Raw genomic sequence first — 14845 nt, forward strand, 5'->3', positions numbered from 1 at the left:
CTGCCCACCTGAGGTTGGGCCCTTCAGGAAGACCACCCAAGGGTGAGGAGGTGTGGGACGGGTCACTGTGAGACCCCCTCCCTGTCCTGCTGTGGAGACACCTTTACCCCCACAGTGGCGCCAGGGCAGACTCCCTGGGGAGTCCCCGCAGACCACCAGGGACCCTCTGCGGCAGGTCCTGTGCAGGGACTGACTACGGCCACCCTCGAGGTTGCGGTGTGCACCCAGAGGCGAGTCTGCTCCCTCGAGGACCCCAAGGGGGGCAAGGGTCCACCTCAGAGTGGCCAGTGACAGCAAGAGGGGCAATCTGCCCCTCAGTCCTGTGTCCTACCCTCCTTGTCCCTCGCCCCCATCCCAGGCCACCAACCCCCAGGAAGCCAGCGTGAGAGGGTAGGGGCTTCCCGGTGCCAGGTAGACGCCAGGCACCCCTCTGGCTACTCCCCCATCCTCTATTTTTAGGTCCATTATCGTCCACTGTCGGTGTCGTTTCCCCCACTCCTTCCCCAGAAAAACAGCTCGGGTTCCTCCCGGCAAGCCGTGGAGCCTCCCCGGAGCTGGCGCGTGGGAGCGTGCGCCTGCCAAACAGACATGAAATCAGTGAATTATCAAATAAGTGGATTAGCAAACTCCACCACGGCTCAAAGGGCAGGGGGCGGGGAAGTGCCAGCATGGCTCCTCCCTGACCCCCCTTCCTCCTGGCTGACAGGGACAGGGTGCTCACCTAGCGCAGGGCAAAAGCCACCTCCATCTATCGGGCACATGCTGAGGTGTCACAGGGATTCACATCAGCGATGCAACCTGGCCAGGGGGTAGGGGCTGGTCTAAGCAGCCCAGGCTGGAGATGCCAACATCCTATACTTAGAAGCTGTGTGACCTGGGGCCAGTGGCTTAGCCTCTCTCAATCTGAGACCACTCATTCCAAACTGGCGTTCATTTAAAGCCTTCTGTGAGAATTCAATGAGCCACTTTAGGTTAAGTGCTTAGTATACACTTGGCATGCAATAAATGTTAGCTGCTGCTGCTCCCAAGAGTAGGAGGGTGTGGAATCAAGAAAATTCTCAGACAATGGGGATCAGTCAGTAACAAGAAGACAAACCTTAACTACTCTGAGCTTAAGGGCCCCAGAGGCCAGGATCCTCTGGCTGGATGGCTGACCCCAGGCTCTCCAGGTGGACTGGGCTGTCTGGGAAGTCCCCACAGCGTTTGCGACCTCGTGTGCATGTGCAGGGGTGAGCCTTTGCAAGAATGAGCGTGGGTGCTATTCCAGGAAGAGTGGCGCACATTCTCAGAAGGGCCTGTGACCCCTAAAGTCGCGAGCCTCCTGCACTGGGGTTCTGCTACTAAGACAAGCTGGCCTCCTGCCTTTGGCCCCCCGGGTCTTCCTGGGTGTCAGCAGGTATTGTTTTCTGCTTTTCTCTCTCTCCCTCCTTGAGCAGCAGAATCCAGAAATCCAGAAAAGAGGGGCTCTGAGGTCGACACACAGGCAGGGAATCTTCACCCCAAAGGGGAGAGCCTTGGGTGAGGCCACTCAGCTCCTGGCAGCCAGTGCAGAGGGAGCCCCATCCCCCTGGAGGCTGCAGGGTGGTGCCAGGTGCACAGCTGTTGGCAAAGGTTCCGGTTGGTGCTGGCGGGGCAGGGGACAGGGCAGAGACAAGGTGCCCTCTGGACAGCTGGCTTCTCCTGCTGCCACCTGCCTTTGGCTGCTCTTGAGTCCTAAGGGAAGGGACGCTCCAGAGCCTGCAATTCCACAGTGGACCCATTTGCTCTCTGCAGCCTGGCGGCCAAGGGGCTCCGCGTGGCCCATGGGAGCTCCCGGGACACCCGAGGGCTGTCGTACTGGCCTCCCTGTCACCTTTTGCCCAACGGCAGACGTCTGTTCCCGCGGAGGGGACGAGGACGAGGCTCACTGCTCTGATTTCCCTGGCCGGCCCTTGGAGTCAAGTGGACAAATGACTTGGGCAGCAGAAAGGAGTGGAAGGGGAGGCTAAAGAGGCCCTAAGGACTCAAGACAAAGTGCTCGGGAAGAGGCGGGTCCTGGCAGAGCGGCTGCAGGACTTTCACAGGGGAGGGGCAGCTCTAGAAACCCCAAGGTTTGGATCTGGAGGGACCGTAACCATGGGGAGTTCAGCTCCTTCCAACCGAGGAGGCCCCTTTGTGGTGCCTACCATCAAAGCCGCCATTCAGACTCTCAGTCATAGAACAAGGTAGGGTGGGACAGTGGTCAGGGCCCTGGGGAACATATCCTGGCTTTGGCTGTGCCATCTGGACTAGGAGTCTCTGCCTCTCTGGGCCTCCCTTTCCTCATCTGCAGCACTGTATTAGCTGTTGGTCTTGGTGAGAAGACAAAAGGCCACAACATGGGGCACACTGGAAAGGCTCCAGCACGTGGCTATAGAAGGTGCCCTCCCCAGGCTCCAGATACTCTCCGAGCTCCCGCTGACCACACGCCACCCAGACCCGGTTGCAGATCATGGAGAATGCATCTTTGCAGCCATTGCTGATATACCCACCACCCCCCTGTCCCACCTCACCCTGGACCCTGCCACCTGTCACAGAACATTCTCTCCTTGTCACCTTCATGGTGCTGCCACCAAGGGGGACCATGGCTTACAGATGGGCTGGGAAAGGGACTCTTGATCCCCTTGGGCTTGCAAGAGCCAGCTCCAAGCATGTCTCCACTGACAGGTGACAAGATGGCCCGAAAGAGAATGTGTCAACCTCACCCACCTTGCAGGAGCAGGTGCAGACCCCACTGGCCACAGGTGACCTCCAGGACATATCCCATGTCCCCCCACCGATGCCACCACGAGAAGTCAAATCTAGGGCACGAGCGGATGGATGGGGGCCTGGTGTGAGATGCCTCCTGTCCCTAGGCTCCACTCCCTCCTGGGGAGCCCAGGGCTATGCTGGGGCTGCTGGGCCTCTCCGCTCCCTCTCGGGGGGGCTGAAGGAAGTCACTGGGAGGAATGGGAGGCCCTGACTTGACCCCTCAGTGCCTTTGCTCTGTGCTCCCGGAGCCTGCAGAAGGCCACCTGTGGCCAGGTGCAGGCTCCCACTTCCCCTTGGGCAGCCGTTTCCAGGAGCTCACAGATATTGGGGTCCCCTGGTCTTAGGCCATCCCTAGGACCGCCCCGAGGCTGCACTCTGTTTGAGAGGAGGGACAAGAGGCATGAGGTCAGCACCTACCACGTCCAGTACTTTCTGCATAGCCAGGGGGCAGGCACAGAGTCTGGCACTGCGGGGACACGAGGGGCACAGGTGGAAGCTGGAGAGATAGTGGGAGACCAGAGGGGAGTCACAGCGTCCCACCCCAGTGGCCCTCCTTTGAGGGTCAGTCAGCATCGCAGCCTAAAGGTAAACCAGGGAAAGGCAGGAGAGGAAAAGTGGGGGGGGGGAGGTTGTGGGAGCGTTTGGCTCCCTGCCCCCGGCCCTCAGGCCTCGCCACAGCACAGTCACTACCTGCCTGGGATCCGAGTTGGAACCTCAATGCCACACCTCAGTACTGGAGCCTCAGTTTCCGCATCTGTGAAGTGGGCACAGGAGGATAGCAGTAGTTTCTCCCAGGCAGGATATCTGGAAGGGTCTGATGAAGGACTGCACACAGGATGCTCACTGCTTTGATAAACAGATCTGAGAGTCCAGAAGTGAATTCACACACCTATGGCCAGCTGACCCTGGCGAGGATGCCAAGAACATGTAATGGGAAAGACCAGGCTGTTCAGCAAACGGTGCCAATAACACCGGATAGCCACATGCAAGGAAAACACGGGGCCCCTGCCTCACACCAAACACAGGAACTAGATCCCAGCGGACCAGAGACCTAAACATAAGAGGTGCAGCTACAAATGCTTTAGAAGAGAACATAAGGGTAAACGCATGACCTTACTCTTGGCTATGGTTTCTCAGATAAGACACCAAAGCACAAGCAGCAAAAGGAAAAAAAAAAATCCACAAACTGGACTTTACTAAAATTAAAGATTTTGTGCACTGAAGGATACATCAAGAGATGGCAAAGATCATCCACAGAATGGGGGAAATATTTTCAAATATATATTTGCTATGGATAAGGGTCTAGTATTCAGAATATATAAAGAGCATGTACAACTCAACCACAAAAAGAATCCAGTGAAATAGTGGGCAAAAAGACTTGAATAAATAGACATTTTCCCCCAAAGAATAGACAAATGGCCAAGAAGCACTTGAGAAGATACTCCACAGAGAAATGCAAATCAAGACCATAATGAGACACTACTTCACACCCACCAGGCTGGCCACATTGGATGATTCCATTTATATGAAATGTCCAGAGTAAGTCATCCACAGAAACGGAAAGGAGACCGGTGTTGCAGGGGTGGGAGGGGGATCAGAGCGATGTTGAATCCTACGGGTTTCAACGTGGGGGATGGAAACGTCCTGGACTAGCCACGGTGGGAATGTGCTAGAGGGCCATGTGGTAGAGCAGCTAATCCAGCCACACACCCCTGTGGCACAGTTGGGGAAACTGAGGCTCGGGGCTTGGCTCGGTCTCCCTGGGCTGGGCCTGGAACCCCCCAGGCGCGGGCACCTGCCACGGGCACCCTGGCTGCCCCTGCCGGCAGTCGGTGTGTGCTCAGGGAATTAGAAACACATTTCATATATTCAAGCAAATCTGCTGCTGCTGAAAAACTAATCAGATCCCACAAAGCCGCAGAACCGCTCTCGCTCCTCTGCCATTCCTGCATCACCCGGGGCTCCCCCAGGAGGGAACCGCGCATCCACACGGCCTGGGGGCCCTGGCCAGGCCACAGGTGGGCCAGCCTCCATCCTGGCTGGTTCTAGAATCAGGTCTGCAGTCCACACTGTTCCTGGGGTGGACACATGTGGGAGGGGAGGCAAGGGGCCACATTTTGTGGCCTGGTCAGCTGGGGTCCACCCCAGGGCCAGGCGCTGCCGTGCTGTGGGTGGCTCTCACCTCTGCCCCTCCTCCACCCTCCTCCTCTTAGAGCCCTGGGCCTAATCCCTCCTAACTGCAGAGAGTGGACAGCACAGATGGAAGAAGGGTGCTCCCGCCCCCCTGTCCCTGCAAGAGGACCCTGGGAAGCCCTGGGATATTCTTGTGTCAAGTGGCACAGTGACATTCCTGCTCACAGCCCTGCAGGGACCTGGATGGGGTGCCAGGTGGACAGCCTGTCCACCCTCTGTCATCCACACACGCCCTGTCCTCTGGGTCCTTTGGCCTGGCCCCCATTTCTTGGAAACTTGCAAGACCCCAGTCTGAGCTGGAGGCCGACGCCTGGGCAGCCTGCCTGGCCTTCGGGGTCATTTTCTGCCCATCACCTTCTCCTCCTTTTGCCCCTTAAGCTACATTCAAGAAGGAGAAAAACTAAAACGGTCAAACAGTCCTTTTTTTTTTTCCTGGGCATTCATTCTGCGCAGGCGCCCAGCCGAGGGCTCCACACGCCCGTCCTCCTCAGTCCTCAGACTCCTTCCAGGTGTTTTCAGATGTGAAAGCCCAGGCTGGAGTCTCAGGGACTGAGCCAAAGTGCCCCAGTGCAGAAGGGGAGGACGTGGCGGGGCCTGTCGGGCCCCATCCCAGCGCGGCAGGGAGGGCTGCGGGTGAGCCCCCACAGCCTGCCCCAGGGCACACGGGGCTGGAGCGGCTCGCCATAACCGCTCAGAAACGCCCAAAGGAAAATCTACCCAGGCCAGCGTCGGGAGCGGAACGGAAGAGGGGCCGGCAGAGTGGCCCATGTCTCTGACCCTCTGGAAAGATGTCTCTTCCAGGCCTTTTGGGTCCCCACAGTACCCCAACTGAGCAGCCCCCACCCTCCCTGGGGCATCTGACCCAAACCTGCTCCCATGAGAAGGGCCAGAAAGCAAAAGATCTGACCCCGTGGGCCCGCGGGCTGATGCTCCGTGACAGTGCCCCATCTCCTCATGTCTGCTCCTGGGCTGGAGACATCCCTGTGCCACAAGATGTCACCTCATGGAACTATTCTTGTCCCAGGCTGGGCCCTGCCTCGGGCACTTCAGGAGATTGAGAGCTGAAGTTGAAGGGTGAGCAGCTCAGTGCCCAAAGGCGCTTGTGGAGGCTGACGAAGACAGAGCTGTGCAAACCCCAGGCTTCATCGACTGCAGACTTGCCGGAACAGGGGCTTCCAACTGGAAAACCCCAGTTCTTCCTTCAAGACAGCTTCCTCCTCCAAGAAGCCTCCCTGGATCTCACCATTCCTCCCATCCACCCATTTGTTCTATCAACGCGCAGTGGGCAAGGACTGCAGAGGTGACCTGCCTTCGAGGAGTTTCCAAGGGGAAGCAAACATCTGCAGGTAGAGCACTGGGGCTAATAGCCAGCATAAATTGAGCATCTGCTATGTGCCAGGCCCCGAGCTCCCGACAGGCCCGCGGTGCATGGTCTATTAATAGCCATGACTTGAAGAAACCAGGCTCAGAGAGGCTAAATCTCATCCTGAAGGTCACACAGAATGGATTCCAATCTCTCTCTGGAGTCTCGTTACATGAAAAAGTTCAGTGTTCATCCATTTCCACGTGGACAGAGCGGGATGATCAAGACTGGACAGGAGATAAGACTCAAACCTCTCACTAGAACAGAATTCACACTGTCAGTTAAGCCCCTGCAGACTTTGAGAGGTGTCTTCTTCTCCCAGGAGGGCCATGGGGCAGTCATGATCGTATCCCTCTTTACAGATGGGGAAACTGAGGCTTGGAGAATCTGAATGACTCGCTCCAGGTAACGGAACCTGCAGGTGGCAGTGCTAGGATATGAGCTCACAGCTTGAATTCCAGGCTTGTAGCTCTCGCCAGAATATAGTGCTGTCTCTCCCTCTCTGGAACCTTTCCCAAGTCTCAGAGTGCAGCCCGGGTCCCAGCGATGGCAAGGTCCCACATGCACCTGGGGATTCCAGTTTGTAGCCCCGTGCCTTTCTCAGGACCCTCTGTGCCCCTCCTGCCTGCCTGTCCTCTCTCCTAAACCTGCAAAGATCCCACAGGACCCGCAGATCTCCTTCATCAATAACAGGCTTCACCTCCATGAACCAGACGCTGCGTCTATCCAGCAGAATCCTCTGGCTCTCTTGTTAAAAAAAAGAGAATGCAGATTTTAACCCAGCAGGTCTGCGGCAGGGCCCTAGATTCTGCACTTCTAACCCAGTGAGGCTGGTGCTGCCCAGAGGTTGGAGGACTAACTCTGGGTAGCAGGGGTGTGGAATGGGGCCAGGGCTGCCTGCCTGGGCAGGGTAGGCTGACCCAGTCTCTCACCTGAGTCTCAAGGGGTCAACTTTCATCCCGGTGGCATAAAGGGTGCCCCCTTGCTCTCATGGGAGCACAGGTAACTGGCAGGTGGCCTCTCGCAGAGCACCATGGGGCTGCCCTCAGGCCTCTCCACGCCCTCTCCATCCCAGAGGGGGCCTGGGAGCAGCAGTTGCCTTGGGAGGGTGAGCAGCCTGTGCTGGCTGAGCCCTGTCCCCCTCCCAGCCCTGGGAACTGCGGGAAGGGCTTGCCTCTGCTCCCCGGCAGCCCTCATTGAAATTTTGTCCTTGCCCAAGAATCCTCGGTTGAGAGCTCATCCCTATTAATTCTCCTTGTGCATTTAGAGCCAATAGGCTTTTATTTATTCATTTATCTTGTCTTTCATCTCCCTCCCCTTCCTCGCCAGGCTGCAATTTACAATTTGGTTCTCAGGTGGCCTTGTCAGAGGACAGGCAGGAGGCCTGGGAGAGAGGGTCTGCACGCAGGATCTGAAGACAGCGCTGCCCCTCGGCCCCTCTTAAGTCCTGGGCTCACGCCTAGGAGGGCTGCAAGCTGGGACAGGCAGGCCCACATCTGCCAAAGGAGGGGCGCAGGGGAGCAGGGACCCACTGAACCTTTGCAAGGCTGAGGGGCATCGGGTGTGCTGGCTGCTGCTCTTGCGCCCCCTGGTGGCTGGTGAGCCACCTGCTCTGAATGGAGGCGTTTAGAGACTCCCTGGGCAAGAATCCTCTCTGCCTGCTGCCTGGAGACTAGGAATGTAGGTGTCCCCAGGCTGGAGAGAGGCAGAGAACTCCAGGGAGGGAAGGAAGGAACGAGGGACGGAGGGAGGAGGGAGGAAAGGTGGGCCAGAGCCACAGGAGTAACAATAGTAATAACCTAGTAGCAGTCACTGACCGTGGGGCACCTACTTGATGCCAGCAAGTGCCCAGTGCATGCATGGCCAGGCTGTGTCCTCCCACCAGCACTGTGACCCTCCTCAGTACTGTCTCCAATGAAAGAGGAAGAAACAAGGCTCAGGGAGGTCAGAAGCTCAGAGAGGGCGGACTGTGCCACCTGCAGGTGTGCACATGACCAGCTACAGACAAGTTTCTGGCCTGCCCTCTACACGGGTGACCTTGACAGGACTTAGGCAACCCTTCCTAATCCCTAAGGAGGGATCAGAGCAGGCCTCACCCTGGGGCATCCTAGAAATGATTAAATGGGAAATGCCGTGGACCTGTCCAGGAGGGGCCATGGTACACAGTGGTGCTACGTTTGAATCCAGACTGGAGGTGACTTCACCTCCCTGCAGAAGCCAGCCTCCACCTGCCAGCAGCCTCCCAGACTCATATTGTGTCCACATTTGTAATCAAAGGCAGAGCCGTCATGAAATATTCACATCCACCAAACAGGTGGCGCGACGCTGAGGACTTGGCCACGCGGGGTCTCTGGATGCTGACCTTCCTCCCTGCCCTCTTCACCTGCCTTCCAGGAAAGGAGCGGAGGGGGAGGAGCGCTCCTTCAAGACCCCAGGGCTCAGGTTCGGCCAGCATCAGGACCTGTAGGGGCGCCGCTGCCCCTGGGAAGCTGCGCAGGGTGCTGTCTGTGGGGGGAGGCAGGGCAGTCCAGGGCCAGGGGTCCCTCAGAGCTGGCTTTGACCAGGAGAGGGCCTCGGACTAGCATTTGATGGTCATCTTCATCCCTTGATCCCTGGACTGGAAGTCCCTCCTGTGAATTACCATTTAACTGTCCCACTCCCCTGCCATAATAAGACAATAATAAATACTTAAGAGGAAAAAAATAAAGCTGAGGCTCTACACAAGGAGCAGAGGTTGACTCTGCCAGGGAGCAGGTGGACCAAGATGTGGACTCAGAACCAGGCTCCCCGCTTGGCCTTAACCCTGACTTTCAGGGCCCAGCCCCCTGGCCTGTCCCTGAGCCAATGTGGCCCTGCGGTCCCCATAGCAGTGATGCCCACGGACTATGCGATCCAGCCCTGGCTCCCAGCCCTGTGCTGCTTCCCCCTCCCTCCCCAGCTGGCCCTGGCCCAGCCACCACCCACGGTGACAGCCTTATCTCCACTGACAAGCCCACGTGGGAACCGACCTTCCCAGGCTGCTCTGTGCTGGGACTGAAGATGTCCCACGGGACTGAGAACTTCAGGAAGCCCAGGTGGGGACACCGGGTGGCCCTGCCATAACCCCAGGCCTGGTGGCTCCCCCAAGGACATTCAGAGACACCAGCCACCTGGAAGATGACTCTGAGCCCCTCTTGTGGCTGCAGCCTGGTGCCCTACCCAGCCTCCTGCTGGAGGGGCCCGGAGAGCTCCTGCTGGGGGGTGGGGGGAGGCCGTTTAGCTCAGCCACTTGGGAGCCAGACACTCAGCGGGAATCACAGCTCCACCACCTCCTGGCGTGAGACCCTGGCCGCGGGCCTTCGCCTCTGCTGCCCCAGTCTTCCCAGCTGACTGCTGGAGTGCCAACAGCTAACACCTACAGGAGACTTGCTCTGTGCCCAGCCCTATTGTGAAGAGATGTTCCTCAAGCCACCAACTCCTTCCAACTACCCTATGAGTGTGCTCCGTTGGCGTGCCCATTTTACAGATGGTAGAACAGAGTCCAGAGATGTCGCTGGTCTGGAGGCCACCCCCTAAACCTGCTACTTTATATGACAGAGAATCAGGCTGGCAGAGCCTGGGGGTCTGGGGGGACTCCACAGAGTGACGCATTAGCTCTCAGCCCCATTTCTGCTATTACTGTGCTGTTAACATTCCCCGAGTGCCGGCACATTCTGTATCCTCTGACTGGAGACTCAAGGGACAAGGCCAGAATGCCTTCCTTCCCCTGACCTATCTGTGACTGTGGTCATCACACACAGGGATGGAACTAGAAAGGTCACTGCTGCCCTGTCCCTCCCAGTCTGACCCTGCCCTCCTCTTTGAATCCCTTCTTGCAACCCTTTTCTGCAAAGCGCCAGCTCTGTGCTGGCACACGCTGGCCTCATAGCTGTCTAATGGATTGGGCTGGGTGGACGAGGAGACTGCGCAGTGGAAGGGAAGAACCCAGGCAGGTCCAGTCCTTGGCTCACTCACTCGCCCAGGGGCAGACTTCCTACAGGGAGGCGGGGCTTACCTTTGAGGCTGCAGAACTGGGAATACTACTCTCTTCCTGAGAGAAAACCATCCTGTGGTCAGCTGGCCAAAACTGCCCTGACCCCAGAGAGTGTCACATGACCCAAGGGCTGCTATGCTTTGGCCCATTTCCAAGGTGAGACAAAGACCTGGTCCCAATCCAAGACACAGGAGTCAGCCTTGTGACTTGGCCCTCCTGCTGGGTTCACCACCCCAAGGGTCTGCCCCAGGCCCCCTCCCCTGCGGACTGAGCCAGAGATCGGAGAGCGGCTGGGGGTGCACTTACATGGGAGCAGAACCTCTCAGGGGGGTCTCCACACGTGATGCCCGAGGGCTCCACCTTCACCCTGACGTAGTCCTTCAGACGCATTGCCTTGGGCTGGCAGGCGTAGAACTCCCAGGTGGGGCCCTCATCCGTGGTCACCCAGGATTTGCAGATGTCGTAGTCCCCAGAGGCCAGCGGGAGGCAGTGCAGGAAGAGAGCCAGCAGGTGCAGCATGGCTGCTCAGTCCGCAGGGGCACGGCCCAGAGAGGCCCTGGAGAGGCAGCGGCGGGGTCAGCTGGGACTCGCAGCCTCAGCATGGAAATGCCACATCTACCAGGCGATGGCAGCTGGGATGTCCCAGAGCCTCAAGCACTGCAGGTTTGCAAACAGTGAGGAGCTTGTTTTTTCCGAAAGACCGATACAGAAAATTCAGAGCCAGCGTTTCTCAAACTGCTGATGGGCAGATCAAAAAGTTGCCCGTAACCTTGGCATTCTGATCTGATCAAATCAAGCCGACTTTCAAATTGTGACAGTGGATGGAAATGGGATAAGGAGACAATCCGCAGGGATCCGGCATGGGGCTGGATCAGATTGCTTTTAATTTTTGTCCTTCCAATCAATCCAGGTCTTTAAAAGGCCCTTAACGTGGGATGTGCTCAACACAACTGCGTAACAAACCTCCAGCCTGCATTGTAAAGATAAAATAAAATCAGGAGGTATACATGTTAGCTGCAAACGTGTTCCCTCTTTGGGACTGGACTTGGCATCTCAGTCCAATAAAAGAGATTTCTTTTCATATGGACAAAAGTATCAACAACTGGGCAGCTGGACTGGAAATAAAAAGCGACTGAGGTGTTAACCAGGCAGGCTGTTTGGCTCTGCTTTGGTGGGGACAGGCACTAATGGGGGCCAGCTGACCTTGGCTGGTAGCCACCAGCAACTTATCAGCAACTTATTAGGAAGTTCCTGAGACTCCAGCTCTCCATCCACCCAGAATCCCAGGGTCTGGCTTGTCTTTCATTGTAAGAAGGGAGGAGAGAGGAGAGAGCAGGAGCACTCATTAGCAACAACACCTGCAACAAATTAAAAGAGGGGAGATTAGGGATGTATAAGAACAAAAGCTCTCTGGCAGAATGTGCAAAAAATGAGGCTGCATTAGCAAGATCTCCCGAGAAAACTGGATTATTTTTATTAATATTGGAGTTGCACATTTGGAGATCGGGCACATTATTAAAAAGGTGAGGTGTTTTCTCACCATTCATGGGTGCAGCAGAAGTGTCTGCCCAAGGGCCCCAGGCCCAGGAGCCAACAGTTAATGGTCGCTTTAAAATACCACGCCCTGCAAGTCAAAGTGTCAGAGTTGTTAAAGGAGGCGGGGAGACTGTAACTATAGGTGCAGATGAGGCCACACCTACAGGTACAAACAGAGTGGGTCACGCGTGGCCAACAAAGAAACAGTAGACATTGACAACTACCTCTTCAATCGCAGGTACAATCTGAAATGGCGACTTTAAATTTTTTTAACAGTAAGAAACTAAGATATTGAATACTTCCACAGAAATGATAATGTTTTGTCATATCAGATTTTCTGATCAAGGCCAACATTTTGCAATCATCTTTGAAGGGTATGTCTATAAATGGATCACTATTAGGATTACTGCTTTACTATTTTAAGTCTCTGGTAATTATTTAAAAACCAAAATAGATATAACTAATACAAATGTTACTGGGAAACACATGGCTCGGATGATGTGGTGATCCCAGGCATTTAATACATCACCAGGACAATCCGAGTCCAGTCAGCAGCATGGAAGCCTAGCCCAAAGAACTGGTCAACAGGGCAAAGGTTACTGCAATGAGTTACAGCATAAAATGTCTGTGTTATTAATTATTTTGGTTGTTATGCCCATGATTATGCATTTCAATTCCCAAATAATGCAAATGGCAGCCTGACTCTTCATCTGACATCCTTTTGAGCCACTGTTCACGGGAGGTCTCTGGGGAGTTAACTATATTTTCATGAAGCCCCACTTATACCCAGATACAAACAATGGCTTGCCAAAAATGAGAAACTGAAGGCCAGACACTGCCCGCCTCGGTGCTGAATATATCTGCTCTGGGAGAAGCCCCTAGCTAGGCGACCTGATCTCCATGCCCAGAGCGGGACTCATCCATCTGCGTTAAGTGGGCCTCTGCCCCTCTCTCAGGATGAAGGTCTCCTAATGCAGATGAATGAGGACCCAACCAGGACCACATTTTCCCGTTTCACCCCTGGCTGTTGAGAGAAACCTGTTATAGAGTCAGCCCGGCCTTGAATGCGCTCCTTGCTAGAAAACTCCCAGAAAGAACGTGCCCAGGTCTATTTTTACAACCTGAGAAAATGTAGTAAAAATAAAATAGCTCGGCCGGCAGAGGTTTGGACGCCTCTACCAGAGCTCGGAGCTGCCCAGAAAACAGCATGCCTCTAATTAATTCTTCTAGAAGCTGACTCCCGACTGTTCCCTAACAGGTAGGGAGCTCCTGATGGCTAGGGACGACCAGGGCGCAGGGCTGCGGCTCTTAAGGAGGGCCCAGCTGCGGGCTTCAGCCGCAGGACCAGCCTGGCCGGGCTGGGATGGCGCGGGACGCGAGGCAGTCCTGAGCAGGCAGCGAAGCTCAGCCTGGAGGCCGCGTGCGGAGCAACTTGCAAATTTATTAATTGCTTTGCAGTTTTGTTGACTTAAATGCCACGCATTCCCTGGAAAACGGAGGGTGGGGGGCAACAACAACAAAATCTGCCAGGGGAAAATGTGTTTACAACCAGTCAATCAACTGGGCGTTGATTGCGTTGCTGGCATCGCAGGGGGAATTGTGAGCTCAGCGCTCGAATATTACAGTCGGCTTTTGCCAAAAAAGCAAAAAGGTGAAGGGGGGAGAGCCGCAAGAACCCCGGGAATAACGAGGCGATGGCAGAGAGAAGCCGGCAAGGGAAATTTCAGAGTAAGAGGTTGTATCCTGGTGGATCGTTTTCTCCTTGGAAAATAAATCTTCACCTGATATTATTAAGAAACTGCAGCTCTCAGAAACAGATAGAATCAATGCGCTTTATTTTCTTTTAAGAGTCCTCGGGAATCAAGGAGGGGCTGATAGCCAGGGTATTAAAACCTGAAAATTAGATTTTATCAGGATTTCTGAACTCAGATTTCTGTCTTATTGAATTAGCGCCTCTCGGAGCTGGCTGGGCTCGCGAGCTGGCTTCTCTCGGAGTTGCCGGCTGCGCCCTCGCCTTGTGGGAAACTTGCCTCCGCGGGCGCGGGCCCCTGGGGGGACTGGGGAGAGCGTCGGGGGTTCTGGGGGCCCCAGCCCCTCCGACAGGTTTCCTCTTCCTTCCCTGCCGGTCGGTGGAGGGGGTGAAATTTGCTTTGGGGGATATTGGGAGGGGGGACGAGGAGGGATAGCGACCCGAGTCACCTTCCCGTTCCCGCCTCGGAGCTGCCCTGTAGGTGTCCAGCGCTCACCATCGGCTCAATGGGCGGGTTTCGGCAGCCCAGGTGTCCCGGCTCCGCAACTGGAGCTTTCTCTGGCCCCGGTTTGCCCCCGAGCCCTTCTCAGCGGCCAGGGAGCCCTGGAAAGTTGGGGGCGGGGCACGAGCAGGAGGCCGCGGCGGCTGGGGTCGCGCCGGTGGGTCCCCGCGGGCCGGAGGGCGGGGCCACCTAGGACCGCAAAAGGCCAGGAGTGGAGGTCCAGTCTGTGCTTCCGGCCGGCTGCAAACCGTGTGCATTGCACATGGACCAGCCCGGCAAACCCGCCGCGGCTTCTTGCTTTTCCGAAGTTGTGTGCAAACCACGAGAGCAATTGATAATCCAGCCTTTAATAAAGGCCCGGTCAGCATTGAGGATACCCCTCATTTAGCATCGTCTCACTTAATTAAAAGACACCGAGCAAAACGCCCGCGAATTAGTTGCATTCTTTTTCCAGGCGCTGCTGCCAGCAGCGACCCTGTCGCCGCCGCCGCCACCACCGCCACCCACCCCGCCCAGAACTGCGACTTACTCCGGAGCGGGCGGACTCGGAGCTCGCGGTCCTCTTCCCGCCTTCTCGCTGCCTCTGCTTCCCCCGGTTCGAGTTCGACTCCGCACGGCGCTCAAGCCGGTCCTTACCTCCGTCCGCCCCCCAGCCCCGACCCTCTACCGCACGGAAAGAAGTTTCCGTCCTTGGCTGGTCAAGAGTTCTCCGTGCAACTC

At 56.3% G+C, this 14845-nt stretch overlaps 1 protein-coding gene across 1 annotated transcript in view; it reads right to left on the reverse strand.

Annotated features, from left to right (window-relative positions):
* The window catches only part of Ntng2 (netrin G2), a 58745-nt gene extending 45703 nt beyond the window's left edge, over positions 1–13042 (reverse strand). The window contains exons 1-2 of the mRNA XM_048812787.1: positions 11541–13042; positions 10644–11307 (exon numbers count right to left, since the gene is read on the reverse strand). Coding sequence (XP_048668744.1) covers positions 10644–10856 — 213 coding nt within the window. The 5' untranslated portion in view covers positions 10857–11307; positions 11541–13042. The remainder of the gene's footprint in view (positions 1–10643; positions 11308–11540) is intronic.
* Between the last annotated feature and the right edge of the window lie 1803 nt (positions 13043–14845).

The sequence above is a fragment of the Marmota marmota genome, unplaced genomic scaffold, assembly GCF_001458135.2.
Source record: "Marmota marmota marmota unplaced genomic scaffold, marMar, whole genome shotgun sequence".
NCBI lineage: Eukaryota > Metazoa > Chordata > Mammalia > Rodentia > Sciuridae > Marmota > Marmota marmota.